The 15,104-nt window shown below is 38.7% G+C and overlaps 1 protein-coding gene and 1 long non-coding RNA gene across 12 annotated transcripts in view; one reads left to right on the plus strand and one right to left on the minus strand.

Annotated features, from left to right (window-relative positions):
* LOC133255058 (uncharacterized) overlaps window positions 1-12,378 on the plus strand; it is a 29,292-nt gene extending 16,914 nt beyond the window's left edge. The window contains exons 2-3 of the long non-coding RNA XR_009738854.1: window positions 3,597-3,760; window positions 3,874-12,378. This is a non-coding gene — a long non-coding RNA (uncharacterized LOC133255058). The remainder of the gene's footprint in view (window positions 1-3,596; window positions 3,761-3,873) is intronic.
* A 106-nt stretch (window positions 12,379-12,484) lies between these two features.
* Window positions 12,485-15,104, minus strand: part of CEP128 (centrosomal protein 128) — a 475,959-nt gene continuing 473,339 nt past the window's right edge. For all 11 annotated transcript variants that reach the window (XM_061429611.1, XM_061429609.1, XM_061429607.1 and 8 more), the window contains one exon: window positions 12,485-13,854. In XM_061429611.1, the coding sequence (XP_061285595.1) occupies window positions 13,727-13,854 (128 nt within the window). In that variant the 3' untranslated portion in view covers window positions 12,485-13,726. The remainder of the gene's footprint in view (window positions 13,855-15,104) is intronic.

Consider the following 15,104-nt stretch of genomic DNA (forward strand, 5'->3'; position numbering starts at 1 on the left):
TTATAGGGTTGTTGTCAGGAGTAAATGAGTTAAACTATGGAAATTACTTCAGAATAGAGTTGGCACTCAGTAAATATTTGATTAATTAATGCAATTTAACAGAATAAATATGTTCTAGAATCCAAGTAGTTTCAACTTTGATTTTTGTGCAGTTAGAGTGATACATTGCTCTTTAGTAAGTGGAGACAAGAATCTGAGCTCAGGGGAGATTTTTATGAATGAAGTGGATCAGGCATTGATGTTAAAGAAAAGTAAGAAATCTTCATGGAGAATGATTGAATGCCACATTCTGAGCCTGGCATTTTTCAAGTACCATTGCATATAAATCTCCTAACAGTTCTTTTGAAGTAGACACAATCAATTCCACTGTGCAGATGAGATAAAAGAGCTCAGAAATGTTGATTACCTCAAATCACACTTACCCCAGCACCAGTCAGTGGTAGATGTAGGATTCTAATCCTATATCATTTAAAAACCAAACATAACATGGAAAAGGGAGGAAGGCAGATTGTGCAAGTAAAGTTATTTTATGAAAAGGTGATTATTGAATGGATCATTGACAAGGTTTATGATCCAAAGCTTCCCAAGTGGCACAGTGGTAAAGAACCCGCCTGCCAATGCAGGAGATGCAGGAGATGTGGGTTCAATCCCTGGGTCAGGAAGATGCCCTGGAGAAGAAAAGGGCAACCCACTCCAGTATTCTTGCCTGGAGAATCCCATGGAGAGAGGAACTTAGGGGGCTACACTCTATGGGTCACAAAAAGTCAGACATGACTGAACCTAGCACAGTTACAATGATCCAAATATGGTTTGATAGCTCTTAGAACTAGCTTTGAGGTAGAGATTCAGACTACACACGATACTTTTAGTCTAGTGAAGAATGCCATTGTACATATCAACAGCACACTCACAAACCATCAGATAGAAAGCGACCCAGAAGACCATTTAGTCCAACCTCCTCCATTAACAGCTAAGAGACAGAAGTGAAATGGCGAGCTCAGTGTCATATAGGCGATTAGTGGCTGAAGTAGCCAGGATTCCTCTGGTCCCAACACTCCTCCCCTTGGCAGCATGCAGGATAGCAAACTGGATCACCATGTTTTTAAACCCACCCATTTGAATGATGTAAATTCTAGTTCATTTTAAATACCCCAACCCTTACTTTGGCATTTAAACCTAAAACAAGTATTAGAGTGATTCTTAAAATTCATTGGGAATATATAATAAATAATAAGAATATTCTCTAGTGAAAATAAAGTTTCTATGATCTAGAACCTTCTTTTTATTTATTTTTTTAAAATGTTTTTCTTTTTTTATTTTATTTTTTTAAAATTTTATTTTATTTTTAAACTTTACATAATTGTATTAGTTTTGCCAAATATCAAAAGAACCTTCTTTTTAAAAACTGACTAAAATTCTGGGATTGTTGTATTTTGTCAAACAAGAGTAAAAATTAAATATTGTCTGGGTAGGAAAGCCCTTTAAAGGAAAATATTGCTCTTTTTCACACAGAGAGGAATTAAAAAGTGCTTTAACTTTGTTGTTGTTATTGTTACATTACATTCATTCACCAAATATTTACTGAACAGCTAAAATAGCAGGAGTCCTACCTTCCTTGCATATTTCACAGCACCCATTACAGTGCTAAGCTTTCGGGAGTCATCGATTGGTTGGTGGAATCTTCTCCCATGTTCAATGTATTAGAAGGCTTCAGGACAAAAGTCACTGAGGTTATGTCAGCTACTACTGATGTCCTGGAGGTGAGGGAAGGAGACAGCTCTCGACTATTCAATGGTTGTGTTGTCCTGAACCATGTAGAATAACATGCACTTTCTTAGTTATAATCAACAATGCAAAGTCCAAAGTTTCATAATTTCTTTCATTGTGCATGCATCAAAAGTGTATAATCAACTGTACTATTTATTAGGCTGGCAAGCATCAGGCTTGTGATGGTAGCCATATTGAAAAAAACGGCATTATCGAATTATGTCATAGTACACAGTTCTATCATAGGGCCAAATCTTGTTCATGCAGGTTATAAAAGACAGATGAAAAGCACATTATCCACTGCTTCAGCAATACTGCATTATTATAAACATAAGGAAGCTAAAAGTGCTAGATCTTGGGCCACTCAAGCTTTTTGACCTAAACTTCAAAGTACGCAAAACCTAACTATGGTAGAAAGGGTTTTGGATTGCTAGTAATGTGGAGAGAAAGGAAGTACTAAAGGGAAAGATGAAGAAGAATGGAAGCACACAATTTTCAGTGATTTTTATAGTAGATACTTAGCTGGTCAGCAAATAAATTGTTAAATAACAAGAAACTGGCATATGAACTAAGTGAGTTTTTCAAGCAAAACATCCTGGAATAAAGGAATGCTAGTAGGCTGAATGGAGAAGGCAATGGCACCCTACTCCAGTACTCTTGCCTGGAAAATCCCATGGATGGAGGAGCCTGGTGGGCTGCAGTCCATGGGGTCACTAAGAGTTGGACATGACTGAAGTGACTTAGCAGCAGCAGTAGGCCGAATAGGCAACGAAACCACAATTAGCCACAGATTGGCTGGATATCGGTGGGCCTATAAAACCTAGCAGAGATTTACCTGCCTTATTGTGTAGAGGGTGAGGCACAGGTTCCGGCAGATGATATTGAAAAGTCAATAATCATGGAGCAACTGATCTTAATTCATCACATGGGTCTCTCCACTTTCCTTAAAGTACCATAGCAAAATTAACTTGGGGTTTAAGGGATCAACATTACAATCTCAAGGATTTTTGTTCTATGTTAGCTGTTCAGTGGAAAAGGCTTGGGGTGGCAAACTAAGTGGTGATGATAGGAATCTCTAAAAAGATCCACAAATGTGGTATCAGGCCAACACATACTCAGGCCTCAATTATACACTTACACAACACAAGAGATGGGGCATGCAATGATAATGTAGATATCAATATTTAAAGGATATTCATTATGGTAAATTCAGCAAATTTCACACTCAGTAAGTTAGTCATCAATACTGGTGATGCAGGGGTGCTATCTAATTGGTTTGGTTTTCCTGCCATCATGGCTCTGAAGACATTGTTTAAACCCTTAGGAAATTCCAAGGACATGATGATTTGAATTTTCATGAATACACTCTGGCAACTGGTCTGTTAAGTGCTGAACAATTCTGCAAATCTGGCTGTCCAGACTAGTTAATAAACACTGTTTGCTCACTGGAGTAGGGAAGGATGGTTGACGGTGTACGTGTGATTAGTTCAGTTAGCAAATACAATCTGAAGACTGAAAATATGCCCATCCACTGTGCTAGACAAAACATGCTGCCTTATTTAAAGAGCTTACTGTCTATTGAAGCATCCTGTAATTTAGAAATACAGTATAATTATATTTAAAGCAAATATACATAATTCATCAATTAAAGATGCTTTCTAGGTACCACTGATTGCATTCAGCAATTTTCTACATAATTTTCAAAGATTCTGATTCTCAATACAATATTGATTGTAAGAGTTAAGATGATGTTTGATCTATTATGATATCAAAACAATAATAAAAACCTAATACTTGGTTCCTACTATCCACATTTTTCTCTATTCTAGACCTTTGGCTCATGATGACAAAATGCACTACAAATATTAAAGCGGTGATGAATTACGTTGGTCTGACCTTCCCAACACCTATGTGGATTCCAAATATTAACAAATGTCTCTTCACGTAAGTGACGGATAACTTGGGAGTTAGCTCCCAGATGCTACCGGCAAAGGTAATTCTGTTGGTAACAGTGTCACTTTTGTAAGTTGATCGAACATTGCTTTACAGATAATAGCCAAGTTACAGACCCCAGAAGACTTTAACGTTTTCTTCTTTCTTCTGTAGATGCCTACTTTGTTCCCAGTTCACTTCTAATCACTGTCTGAAAAGAGCAATCAACACTAAATATTTAAGGGTAATGAAGCTTTAGCCTGAACATCTACTTGCATGAACGTTGCATGAGAAAGTTTTCCTTTAGCTGCTCTGCAGTACCAGTATCTGAGCCCGTACGTCCCACTGAGAAATATAAAGAGTCCCAAAGGACAAAATTAAGGGTAGACAACATCTGACCTCAATCCTGGGCGTCAGGATAAGAAATGCATAACACATGGTCACAACTCAAAAGCAGTGATGTCAAGGTTACTGCAGAGGATGGCAGCTGTTCAGTTGGACATCTGGATCTCGGTGGCTCCAGAACTGATTGTTCTCACATGAGATCTGTCCATGAGAAGCTCAGCCCATCTTCAGTAACAGTTCTCAGAATCTGAATGAAATTTTCATGTAATGCCCAGTGAATAATACATTTTCACACGTACACAATATTCTTATTTCTGGAAAGTAAATGTTGCCCAAAAGCAAAATATTAAAACAAGAAGGATTATTTTGGGTTGTATGGCTGTGCCAAACTGGTTCTTCACCTTTAGTGTTTATAGTCAGAAGAGATCAAGGACAATGGAAGGGTTTTGGCTGTCTTCCTATATTATCTGATACTATCTAAATATGCACAACTTTGTACTTACCTTTCGAAAGTTCACTTTCCTTCTCTTTTCTGAGAACAATAACCAGCAAAATGTTGATAGGCATGACAGGTTTAGCACGTGCAAGTCTGCTATATCAATTTCAAATGGTGCATAACTATTATAATTGGCAGGCAGGAGTTAAGAAGTATGAGCACATTTAAGCATACATATCCAGCTAATCAAATTTATCAGCACATTAAGTGAAGAAATTATATTTAAACTCTTTAAAATTATAAGGTTAAGGTTGGTAATATGTACAGAAAACCTTTGTAAGCCAATTAAACAAGACACACTAGATTCACACTAATGAATGATATGGAAATGTGATAGACAGTTAAATTAATGGAAATAATGCTTTCTTGGATAGAAGGTCACTAGTCCTGAGTAACATATGAACATAACTATGTGGTTGGCACAGTCCCTGATCAACAATGGGAAGATTTTCCAAAGCGTATAGCAGCAGGTGTAATACGATGCACTTGTATATTCAAAAGTCTTTTATAAAAAAAGTTATCTATGTATCTACCTGCTATGAATTTCAAACCCTAAAATTACTGAAGACATTTCAAACACAGTTGAGGGGTTATGCTATCTGCAACTTATTTGGTTTTGTTATTTATGCAAGACCTGTAAATTTCAGTAATTTGAGTGCTGCAGTTGGCTAGCTGGCAGTGTAAGTTCCTCAGCAAAGTCTCTGGATGGATCCTGTCACAGTGTGGTTGCTCAAAAAACAAGACTCTTCCAAAACCCATACTTTCTTTGATGGATGGCATAGTGTAATATGTAATTCAAGTGTTCAGAAACTGAAAGAAGTGCTTTAAAAGCTTTAGTTAAGAGAATTGGAGAATTCTATATAGATTTTGATTTAGTCCATTTCTAAGTATATACAGGGATGGGGAAGCAACCTGATTTGAAACCAGTCAAATGATCAGTGATACATAATGGAGGGTAAAAAAAAAAAGTAAGATAAAAAGCCAAGACAAATTCTATTTATCCATTAATTATCAGAGGATAAAGAGATGGACCAATGTAATAAATATCTGGTCTCAGTTACAGACAATGAGGAAAAGTTGGATGAGACTTAAACATTCAACAGTCATTAAATCAAAATCTTTCTTAAAGTGACAATGTCAGAGTCTGGAAATGTTACTCTGACCCACAATGGATGACTGTGAGCCATTGGTATAGACAGGAAAATTCGAAATCACATGTAAAATGACAATATAGAACCAATGCCTCAAATCTTTCAAGTTCCTGGGAGGAAACAGGATAAAAATTCTGCCCCAAAGAAGTTCACATCCTTTTGATAATCAAATATTAGTCTGCATTTCACCAGAGAGAAGAGCTATACCTGTAGGTCCTGATTTAATTAGATGCCCTGATGATGATTCTCAATGGTTGACAAGCTCTTGTTAATAGAAGCTTGCTAGGTGAAGCAAAGGAGAAGTGACCTCTAATAGTAAATCAAGCACCTTTGGAAGCTGCTTTATCTCCTTAACCTGGGTGACCTGGGCCTGGAGTCATAGTTTGGATACCTGGGAGAATATATATTAGGAACTGGAAAATAATTTTTTTTTTTTTTGGTTTTGGGATAGACTAAAGCTCAGAGAAGGTTGTAATCAAATGAACTTTTAAGTTCATATGACTCTTGAACATTCATCAGAATCACCTAGAAGACTTATTAGAACCCAGACTGCTGGCACTTTCCCCAGTTTCTGAATCCTTAGGTCTGGAGATGAGAAATTTGTAGTTTTTACAAGATCCTAGGTGCTTCCTGTTGCTGCCACTGGTTTGGGGACCACACTTTGAAAACCAGTGCTGTAAGGAGTACTGAATAAAAAGATATGTATTTTCCTCAGAAAATTATGACTTGTCCTCAGTGGAATCTAATCAGTAGGTTTACGCACAGTTAAAATTTTAAAAATGAGCAATGACCCACCACTGTTAATTTGGAACAGTCAAACTAACCTCACCAAAGGCTGCTCCAATGGAAAAAGTGGGAAACTCTTTCCACGGTACACACTGGCTTTACTGGCTGTGGTCTTAAGTCAAAGCACAGAATGAACCTTGGCCAGCAGCGTGAGGTCTCTCAAGTTTGCAGCTGTTGGGAGGAGACTGCTCTGCCAGTGACTCTGGGCAGGAAGTTCCTCGTTAGAACTGATGCATCTATTTTATTCAGCTTGGAGTGAAAATAAATAAATAAATAAAAAGAGGCCAAAGTCTCTAGGCTTCTCCGAACTTCTTTTAACTGCCTGACCTCCCCAAAGCCACCATGTTAGATGGCTTTGCTGCCATGGCTGCTTTACTTCCGGTAACCGACGGCTCGAGGTTCAGCATGATGGGAAGTTCTCAAAATGGCCGTCATAAATCACACCTATGGAATAAATAAGATGAAAATCCCAAATGACAGACAAACACAGGGCACTCAGACTGAAAAAATCTATCTGCAATAAGGCCACTCTGCATCCCAGTCCACACGGCCAGCAAGCAGTCCGTCAAGAACATTAAGGAACAGTGTCATTTTCATCAGAAATGGGCCTTTATGGTGCACAAGTTCTACAGGACTTCTGGCAACGCTGCTTTCCAGGACCTTGCATCAGATAAAGGACGGAGGGCTACCGCAGTTTCTTCTTTCAAGTAAACACTTTAAGATATTGTTGTTGAAGGCGACACAGCTTCCTCTGTGTTCATATCATTTTACAGAACTCCTGCCACTCTCCATTCCCTTATTCAGCTAAGTGCTCAGCAATAATGGACAAACAAAATCTAAACTAGCGTTACCACTACCCTAGGGATAACACTGAGTAAGAGTTATGCAGTATGATCTGATAATAGCTGGCTTTGGGAGCTGAAAAGGAAAAAAAAATGTCTTGTAAGGGGATATATTAAGACATTTAGATTTTAAATCCTAAGTCCAACATGACGCATAATTTGGGAATTGCTCTGTTGGCTTTAAGGTTAAAAAATAAAAAAGGGATAGAAATAAGTCCTGATATATAAAATACATATTTTTGTTCAGTTGCTAAGTCGTGTTTGACCCTTTGTGACCCTATGCTAGACTGCAGCACACCAGGCTTCCCTGACCTTCACTAGCTCTTGGAGTTTGCTCAAATTCATGTCCATTGAGTCAATGAAGCCATCCAACCATCTCATCCTCTGTCACCCTCTTCTCTTGCCCTCAATCTTTCCCAGCATCAGGGTCTTTCCCAATGAGTCAGCTCCTCTCATCAGATGGCCAAACTGCTTAAAAAACAGCTGTGTATCATCACACAAGGATGAAAAGAAACAATCTTGTCTTACCAAGAAGTCTTTCACACCTAGTTAACAGATCAGCCAGATCATTAAAAAAAACAACTTGTGTTTCATGTGTTAATCTCACTCTTTATGGTGGCATTGTCTTGGTATCTTAAAATGCCTGCCCAGGCACGTGAGCATGACTCCAGTCTACAAGCTGGCCCAAATCAAGGACACAGTTGGCTTCCAAAGATGCTTGAGGAAATGACTATGGATCCCAGGGGAAGAAATGAGAAAAACTTGAAGGGAAAAAAAAATTTCATTTGAAATATATTATGTCAAGAACAAAGAGAGATGCACTATCTTAAAGTACAAGTTTTCACGCTGTTGGCCAAGCTGGGGCTTTTAAAAGCCATCTGAACCCTTGGTGGCTTCAAATGATTCAGAAATAAATTGAAATATTTGCAAGGGGGAAAAAAAAGGAGACTGTAATTTGATGGAAAACATATCATAAAAATAAGATGTGTCCCACTGTCACAGGCAAAGCCCATAAAAAATTCACAGGAAATAAAAATAGAATATGGGTAATAAAATAAAATGTAACTTTCCCCGCCTTGGTCCTTAGTCTAGTTCCACTTGCTTATAGCATGCAGACGCCTCCAATCTGGCCTTTCAGACCAGAGTTCCCAGGGCCAAATGGCCATTCTGGACAGAGCTCTGATGGGCTATGCTGAAGGCAACTCACAACACTGATTTAAGATGATGGTAGCGGGCCTTGTGCAGAGACACCGCACAAGGTGTCAACACTGATCTGGGGTCTCAGTGGCCCAGCTGTGCCCCCCTCACCAGACCCCTGCACCCTGCCCCTCCCTGCTGCTGGGACCCTTATAAAGCAGCCCCAGCCATGGCCAGTCCAGGAGACTGTGTCCTCCAGAGCTCATACCTCCTCATTCTCTGATCAAAGAATAAGGCTCCTCTTTGCTTCTCGTTCTATTGGCTTGATCAACACTGGGCAGAAGGACCCTCGCTGGGGGACCAACTCTGGAGGCTTGGTAACAATTTCAAAAAAAGCATGATTTTACAAAAACATGAAGTCAGAATCTAAAGGAGATTGTCCAACTAGTTACAAACGAACATATGATGTTATCCTCCTTTCCCTCAGAATAAGATATTTTCTCTTAAATTATGACATCTGAACTGGTGGTGGTTTAAAATCCACTAATTTTGTTTAAAAAAATACTGCTTCAAGCCAGTATTCTGATCTTTTATTTTCAGTTGAGTATACAGATGACACAGAGCTCCTATATTTAAGGATAAATGGTAATTTTTGCTTTTTATTTAAATAATGCCAGTCAAAATGCTTTACCAAAGGATGAAAAATGAGAGGGTGTCAACTCGTGAGGATCTATGGAGAAATGATAGAAGACAGTCTGGGCATAAATGTCCACCATCTGCCAACTTGAGGAAAACAGCATTCATTCCAGGGAATGGCAAGTATGCAGCCAATGCCGTAGAACAGCAAGTTACTGTTACAATTACAGGTTATAAATGTATGACTCTAATTTGACTACTGCAGCCCTTTTTTCATGCCCCACCTATATGCTCAAAAGCACAAGGTTTTACATTCTGAAAGGTGGTGTGTGCATGCTAAGTTGCTTCAGTTGTGTATTTTTGCGACCTTATGGACTGTAGCCTGCCAGGCTCCACTGTCCACAGGATTCTCCAGGGGATCTTCCCAACCCAGGGCTCGAACCCATTTCTCTTATGTCTCCTGCATTGGCAGGCAGGTTCTTTACCACTAACGCCACCTGGAAAACCCCTGAAAAGGGGAGGCCATCAGATTATATGTTTGTTGTTTTTACTGTCCTGAAAGAGAACTAACATCTGCTATGTTTAGAAATACCACATATTCCTGCAGAGAGCAAGGCAGCAAGTTCAAGCCGATGTTTGTCTCATGGCTTTGCACTATGTCAGAGTTAAGCTGTATTACGGAGGAAAAGATACCAGCTACAGAAGTATTCCTGGGTTTTCAACCAGGAGAGTAGTCCAAGACATGTGACACTCAAATCCTTTTAACTGGCCGGTCCTTCAAGACATGAAGGTGTTATAAACACCAGCCAGCCAGCCCCTTCATTGTAGGCTACGGAGACCTATCGGACTCCAGAGGTGAGTAGTAGAGGCTGACTTGGTAAAACTCCAAGTGACTTGGTTTGGGCTTGGATTTGGGTGGGACATAGGCATGGGGTGGATAGAGCCACAGAGGCTAAGATGGGGACAGATGAGCTTAGAACTTGGAGGTTCAGCTGGTTTTATCAGAGCACAGCAAAATCGTTTACTATGTTACTGATCAAAAAGCAAGGGAGACTTCCTTGAAATTTATTTGGGGGCTTAGAATCCAAAGTTCTGCTTCTAGATGTAAGCACTTCTCCTAGCCTTAAATGAGATGTGTTGTGTTTTGTACGGAAATGAAACTAAATGGAATCTTTCATGGTTTAAATTTTTTTCCTGAAATAGGGAATAAGCTGATATGTTTTTACTGCTAAACTTTCGGGAACTTAAAAGTTGAAAGATGTGACTATTTTCGTATCATACTTCAGAGCATGAAATGCCTTTATATACAAACTTTCCCAAACTTACTTTCCAGCTGAAGGTTCATGGTTTACTTTTGATCCAAGAAAACCAGATGCTTTCGTGAGGATAGCTTCCGCATTTGAAGGCCACGAAAATCACAAATTTTCTGTTTTGTTTTAAGTTGAGAGAAAACACTGGGACAGTTTGTTTGGGGAGGGGTGTAAGAATCTTGGAGAAGGAATTGCTTCCTCAGTGATCATTCACATTCTTGGCCTTCACCATATAATGTGTAGTTGGGCTTATAGTACAAATTCTCAGTAAAACAATTTGAGATATTTACCCCTTCCTAAAAAGGGGTTGCAAAGTAAATACAACACCTATGTATATGGAAGATTTAAGTCCTACACAAAACAATTTTTTTTAATGATAAGATCCGATATAGATTAGGGAACTAATCTATACACTATTAGTATAATAATCACTGTGATTATAAGAAGCCTTTACATACCTCTGACCTGAGCCTTATGCATTTGCCACAGCTGAAAGGAGGAAAATGAAGAAAAAAAGACTTAACTGCATTCTTAGCCAAGCAGGGAGGTGCTTTTTATCCACATAACCTTAAAATTCAAACGCCTTATGTGCACGGTTTTGTTCAGCTATAGTAAAAATAGTAAATATATCTATTAGTAAAAATATGTAAACTGTAACAAGAAGGCAACTTTGTGATTCTGGTAAGCCGGATGCATAAGATGTTATATAACCAACTGGTTTCCAGCCTTCAAATCAGACATTAGTCAAGGAAATAATAATAACCTTAGCCAATGGGAAAAACATCAAGCCAGATTTCTCCCAGCTGTGTTTCTCCCATCTGCGGCCTTCAGTAACTTCAGTGGAAGTTTAGTGTGTTTAGGGAGAAAGATGGCCAGAAGAATCAAAATTATTAAACTGAAAAGGTCAATCTTCAAATTAAGTCTGGGACCACTATCATTTCCAGAATAAGGTTTATCCTGTCCAATGTCCTAGTGCTATGAGCAACATGGCCGACCAGCCTCAGCTCAATGGGGCTGATATCACACGTTATCCTGCCAAAGGGGTGCGTAAAGGGAAAATCGTTCTGGCTTCTGAAATGTACAAAACAAACTATTAGTGTTTCCTTAGCATTCCTTTTAAATTTCCAACTCAAGCTTATGGTGACTGCAAGAGATAGGAAAAATCCTCAGAGGAGACAGGTCCTTGGATTTAACTCCATATAAACAGAGGGCCAAGGTATTTCGACAAAACTGTTGCTCACAAAAAGTTGACTTTGCCTTTGAAGTTCTTGTGTGTTCCATACTTAAAGTCAGACACCTTCATTCATCCAACCATAGTACAGGGACTTCAGTAATATACAATGCTTTATTTTTTTTCCAGATTAAAAAAAAAGGCCTTTTATAAGATCCTTTTCTGTTATAAAATCATCACCTAACATGCTTTCAAGGATGTGCCAAGTACAAAATCTGAGCTACCTCCACTTTTCAGGCTTAACTGGCCTGATGTAACTTTTTCTAATGACCACAGATTTTTTTAAAAAGCTAATAATGTTTTTATTCCCCCACGAAAAGCTAATAATGTTTTAGATCAGTTTCTATTAAATAGAATGGACCACATGAAGTTCCTAGTAATGCAGTAAATGAAAAGCTATCTAACATCTACCTGTAGGATTTAAGTAAAACCTGTTAATTTCTCCCTTGTTTTCTTCCCAGTCATTTAGATCCACGTAGATAAAAATAGTATTAGTTAAAACATCAATGAAAATACTGACATAATTTCTCAATATCCCAGATATTACTAAAGGGTAATAATTCCACTTGCACTGAAACCTCTGGTGTTCGTTGGCACATTAGCAGCTCCAAGTCTCAAGGTTAAGGTTAGACACAACCAAACCAAGCCTGCTTAGTGGTGTCTACTCCAGAACTTCTCCAGCCTGCATGAGCACATCACTCCTTTTTCATGTAACTCCTAATGCCAAATAAAGTTTGGGACACGCGCACCTGTTTTTGGGTCTCGTTTTCCTTCTTAACCCCGTGATTAGCCTATAGCAACAACTCAGTAAAAGGTTTTTGGATGAACAAATGATAAAATGCATGACTGCATTATCAGAGGTTGTATACGCTGTATTGGTAAATTGTGAAATAAAACATTCTGTCTTCTGTAGTAACTGTTGCATTTGAGTTCATGGAGAATGCCATTTCTTCTGCACATTTAAATATGGTAAATTAGGAGAACATATCTTGAGTAGAACAAGAAACATCTTTATGAAATGTGAGAGCTCTAAACAGCAAGTGGATTTTAACGAACACAAAATGTAATGCACGTTATGAAGACGCTGCTTTATTGTCCTTGTCTCTGTTCAGAATCTTTCCATCACGACCCAGTGGGATTTAGTTCCTGGCTGTTTACTCTTCTTTAGCATTTAATAAAAAATTTTCTTCATTGGTAAATCAACATGTAAAGAGAATAGGTTCTTAAAAACACTTTGATGTTGAGAAAGACTCTTAAGACACTCTAAGAATTTAGACAGATAGTAACAGATTATACTAGAACTCTTGGCAAGTAAATCTCATGGACACAGGAGTTTGGTGCTAATGATTCCGGTCAGAGTAAACCAAAGAAGGTCCAGGATATGACCGGAGTGATCACAGTGGGATATTTGGCCACAAAAAGACAAATAAATAAATTACGCTACAAATTCTTTGTAACTCTAACAATTCAGATTTCATTTGTAAATTCTTCATTGTTACAAAAATGGATAATTGGAAATAATTTTAAGATACTGCATGTAGTAACAGACTGCTGAGATGATGGATGTTAACAATCCTGAGCATTTATAAAGTGGACTGTCTAATGTTATATATGCATATCTCCATGACATGTTATAACACATGATAATTTATGAGGGAGAAAGCATCAAAATAAAATCACTTCTATACAAATGCACCCTGAATTCAAAGTGCCCGCAACTTCTGCCTCAAGGAGAACACATATTCCTCTTTTTTCAGCCAGTCATTTTTGAAAGACCTCAATTATAAATCCAAATTTTGGTCAGAAAAATGTGACTGACTACCCCTGAAAATGGAAAATGCAAGGTGAAAAATATTCTTCTTTCTCTGCTGGTGTAAGTTGCCAGTAAGTTGGCTGTATGTCATTCACAAGCTGATATTGTTTGGATTGGTTTAACTTATATCATCCACAAAGACCAGCTGCACTGTCTCTCAGTCGCTGTTTGGCAATGCTGAAGAGCAGAAGCTTCAGACACGTCTGCTAGATTATCTGGGCCAAACTGTGGCAAGGATACATATACTACTATTTGTAAAACACTCAGGTAGAGTAACTAATTACATTTTGCTGTTTTTGCTTTCGTATTCCTCCTTTCTGGGTTGTGGACTTCTTTCATCCATCAGTAAACTTGGGGCATCTTCCTTGATTGAAGGTGAGTCTGGAGCGACTGTTCTTTGGGTAAATGCTGGCAGGGTGAGAGAAAAGAGAAAAATACACCTGGATGAATATAACCCCTGGCTTGACAAAGCTATAAGCAATCGTTGCATTTGATTACTAGTTTTCTGCAAGCTTTACATGGACTACCAAATCTTCAATTGAGGAATAAAATAATTTACTATATTAAAAAAACCCCACATATCCATGTCATTTGTTTGTTTTGGATTTGAAGAGTGAGGGTAGAAGGCGGGTGTTGATTAGTATATAGTGACATTAAAGCACAGAGACTTTTAGAAGAAGAAATCTGAAGGGCTTCCTTTTTATAGAAACCTCTGTTCTACACAAAAGGAAACTGAGCCTAGATGTGGAATCTAGGTTAATGTTTTTCTACCACCTCTTACCTCTCTTCTGAGCTCCAGATGCCTATATCCAAATATATCAGTCAGCCCTCCCACTTGGTTTCTTCATCTCGGCTGCCTGCCTATCCCTTGCTCTTCGTCATCTTAGAAAATGATATACTTGTGCACCCAGTTTCTGAAACCTTGGTTCCTTCCTTCCATGGCCTGCCTGCTGGACCCGTCCCATTTAAGGGTAAGTTCCGAGGAGTCTGCCTTCCATTTCACCTGAGTCCTTCTGCCTCACACCATCTCTGTTATTAATACCATCACTCCAGCCCAAGCCACCATTTTCTCTCCTATTTTCATCTTTCCCTGTTTTCCACACACCAGAATTACCTTTCTAAAATGTTCATCAGACTATGCCACTCTGCTGCGTTATCCCTTCCTATCACACCCTCCATGGCCTCCCAGTGAAATCAGAATAAAATCCGAACATCTGCTGGTGGCTGAAAAGGCTGCCGCGGGACCTCATGTCCTGCCACGCTCTCCCCCAATCACTCTCTCCCTCACTCATTCTCCTTCCTCTTTTTCTCCCCCTGGGGTCTTTCCAGTTCTGCCCCTGGACTAGGAAGATGCGTCCTACCCAATTTTAACTCAGCTGGTTCTTCTTGCCATTCAGGTTTCAGCTCAGTTATAACCTCCCAGTCACTAATATAAAGTCCTGGTCCAGGAATGTCCTGTCATTTCACCTTTAACACATATTAACTACACTAACTTTTCTTTTTAGAGCAGCAGTATCTGAAGTAAGGAAGTGAAAAAAAAAAAAAGTTTTTTTATTAACTTTCATTGATTTGCTTTTCTAAGAATTTCAAGTTAAATTAATATGTAAGATTCACTTTCAACTCCTAAAGTAACCCCATGAAAAAACCACAGTCCTTTC

This window comes from Bos javanicus, chromosome 10 (assembly GCF_032452875.1).
Source record: "Bos javanicus breed banteng chromosome 10, ARS-OSU_banteng_1.0, whole genome shotgun sequence".
Lineage (NCBI taxonomy): Eukaryota > Metazoa > Chordata > Mammalia > Artiodactyla > Bovidae > Bos > Bos javanicus.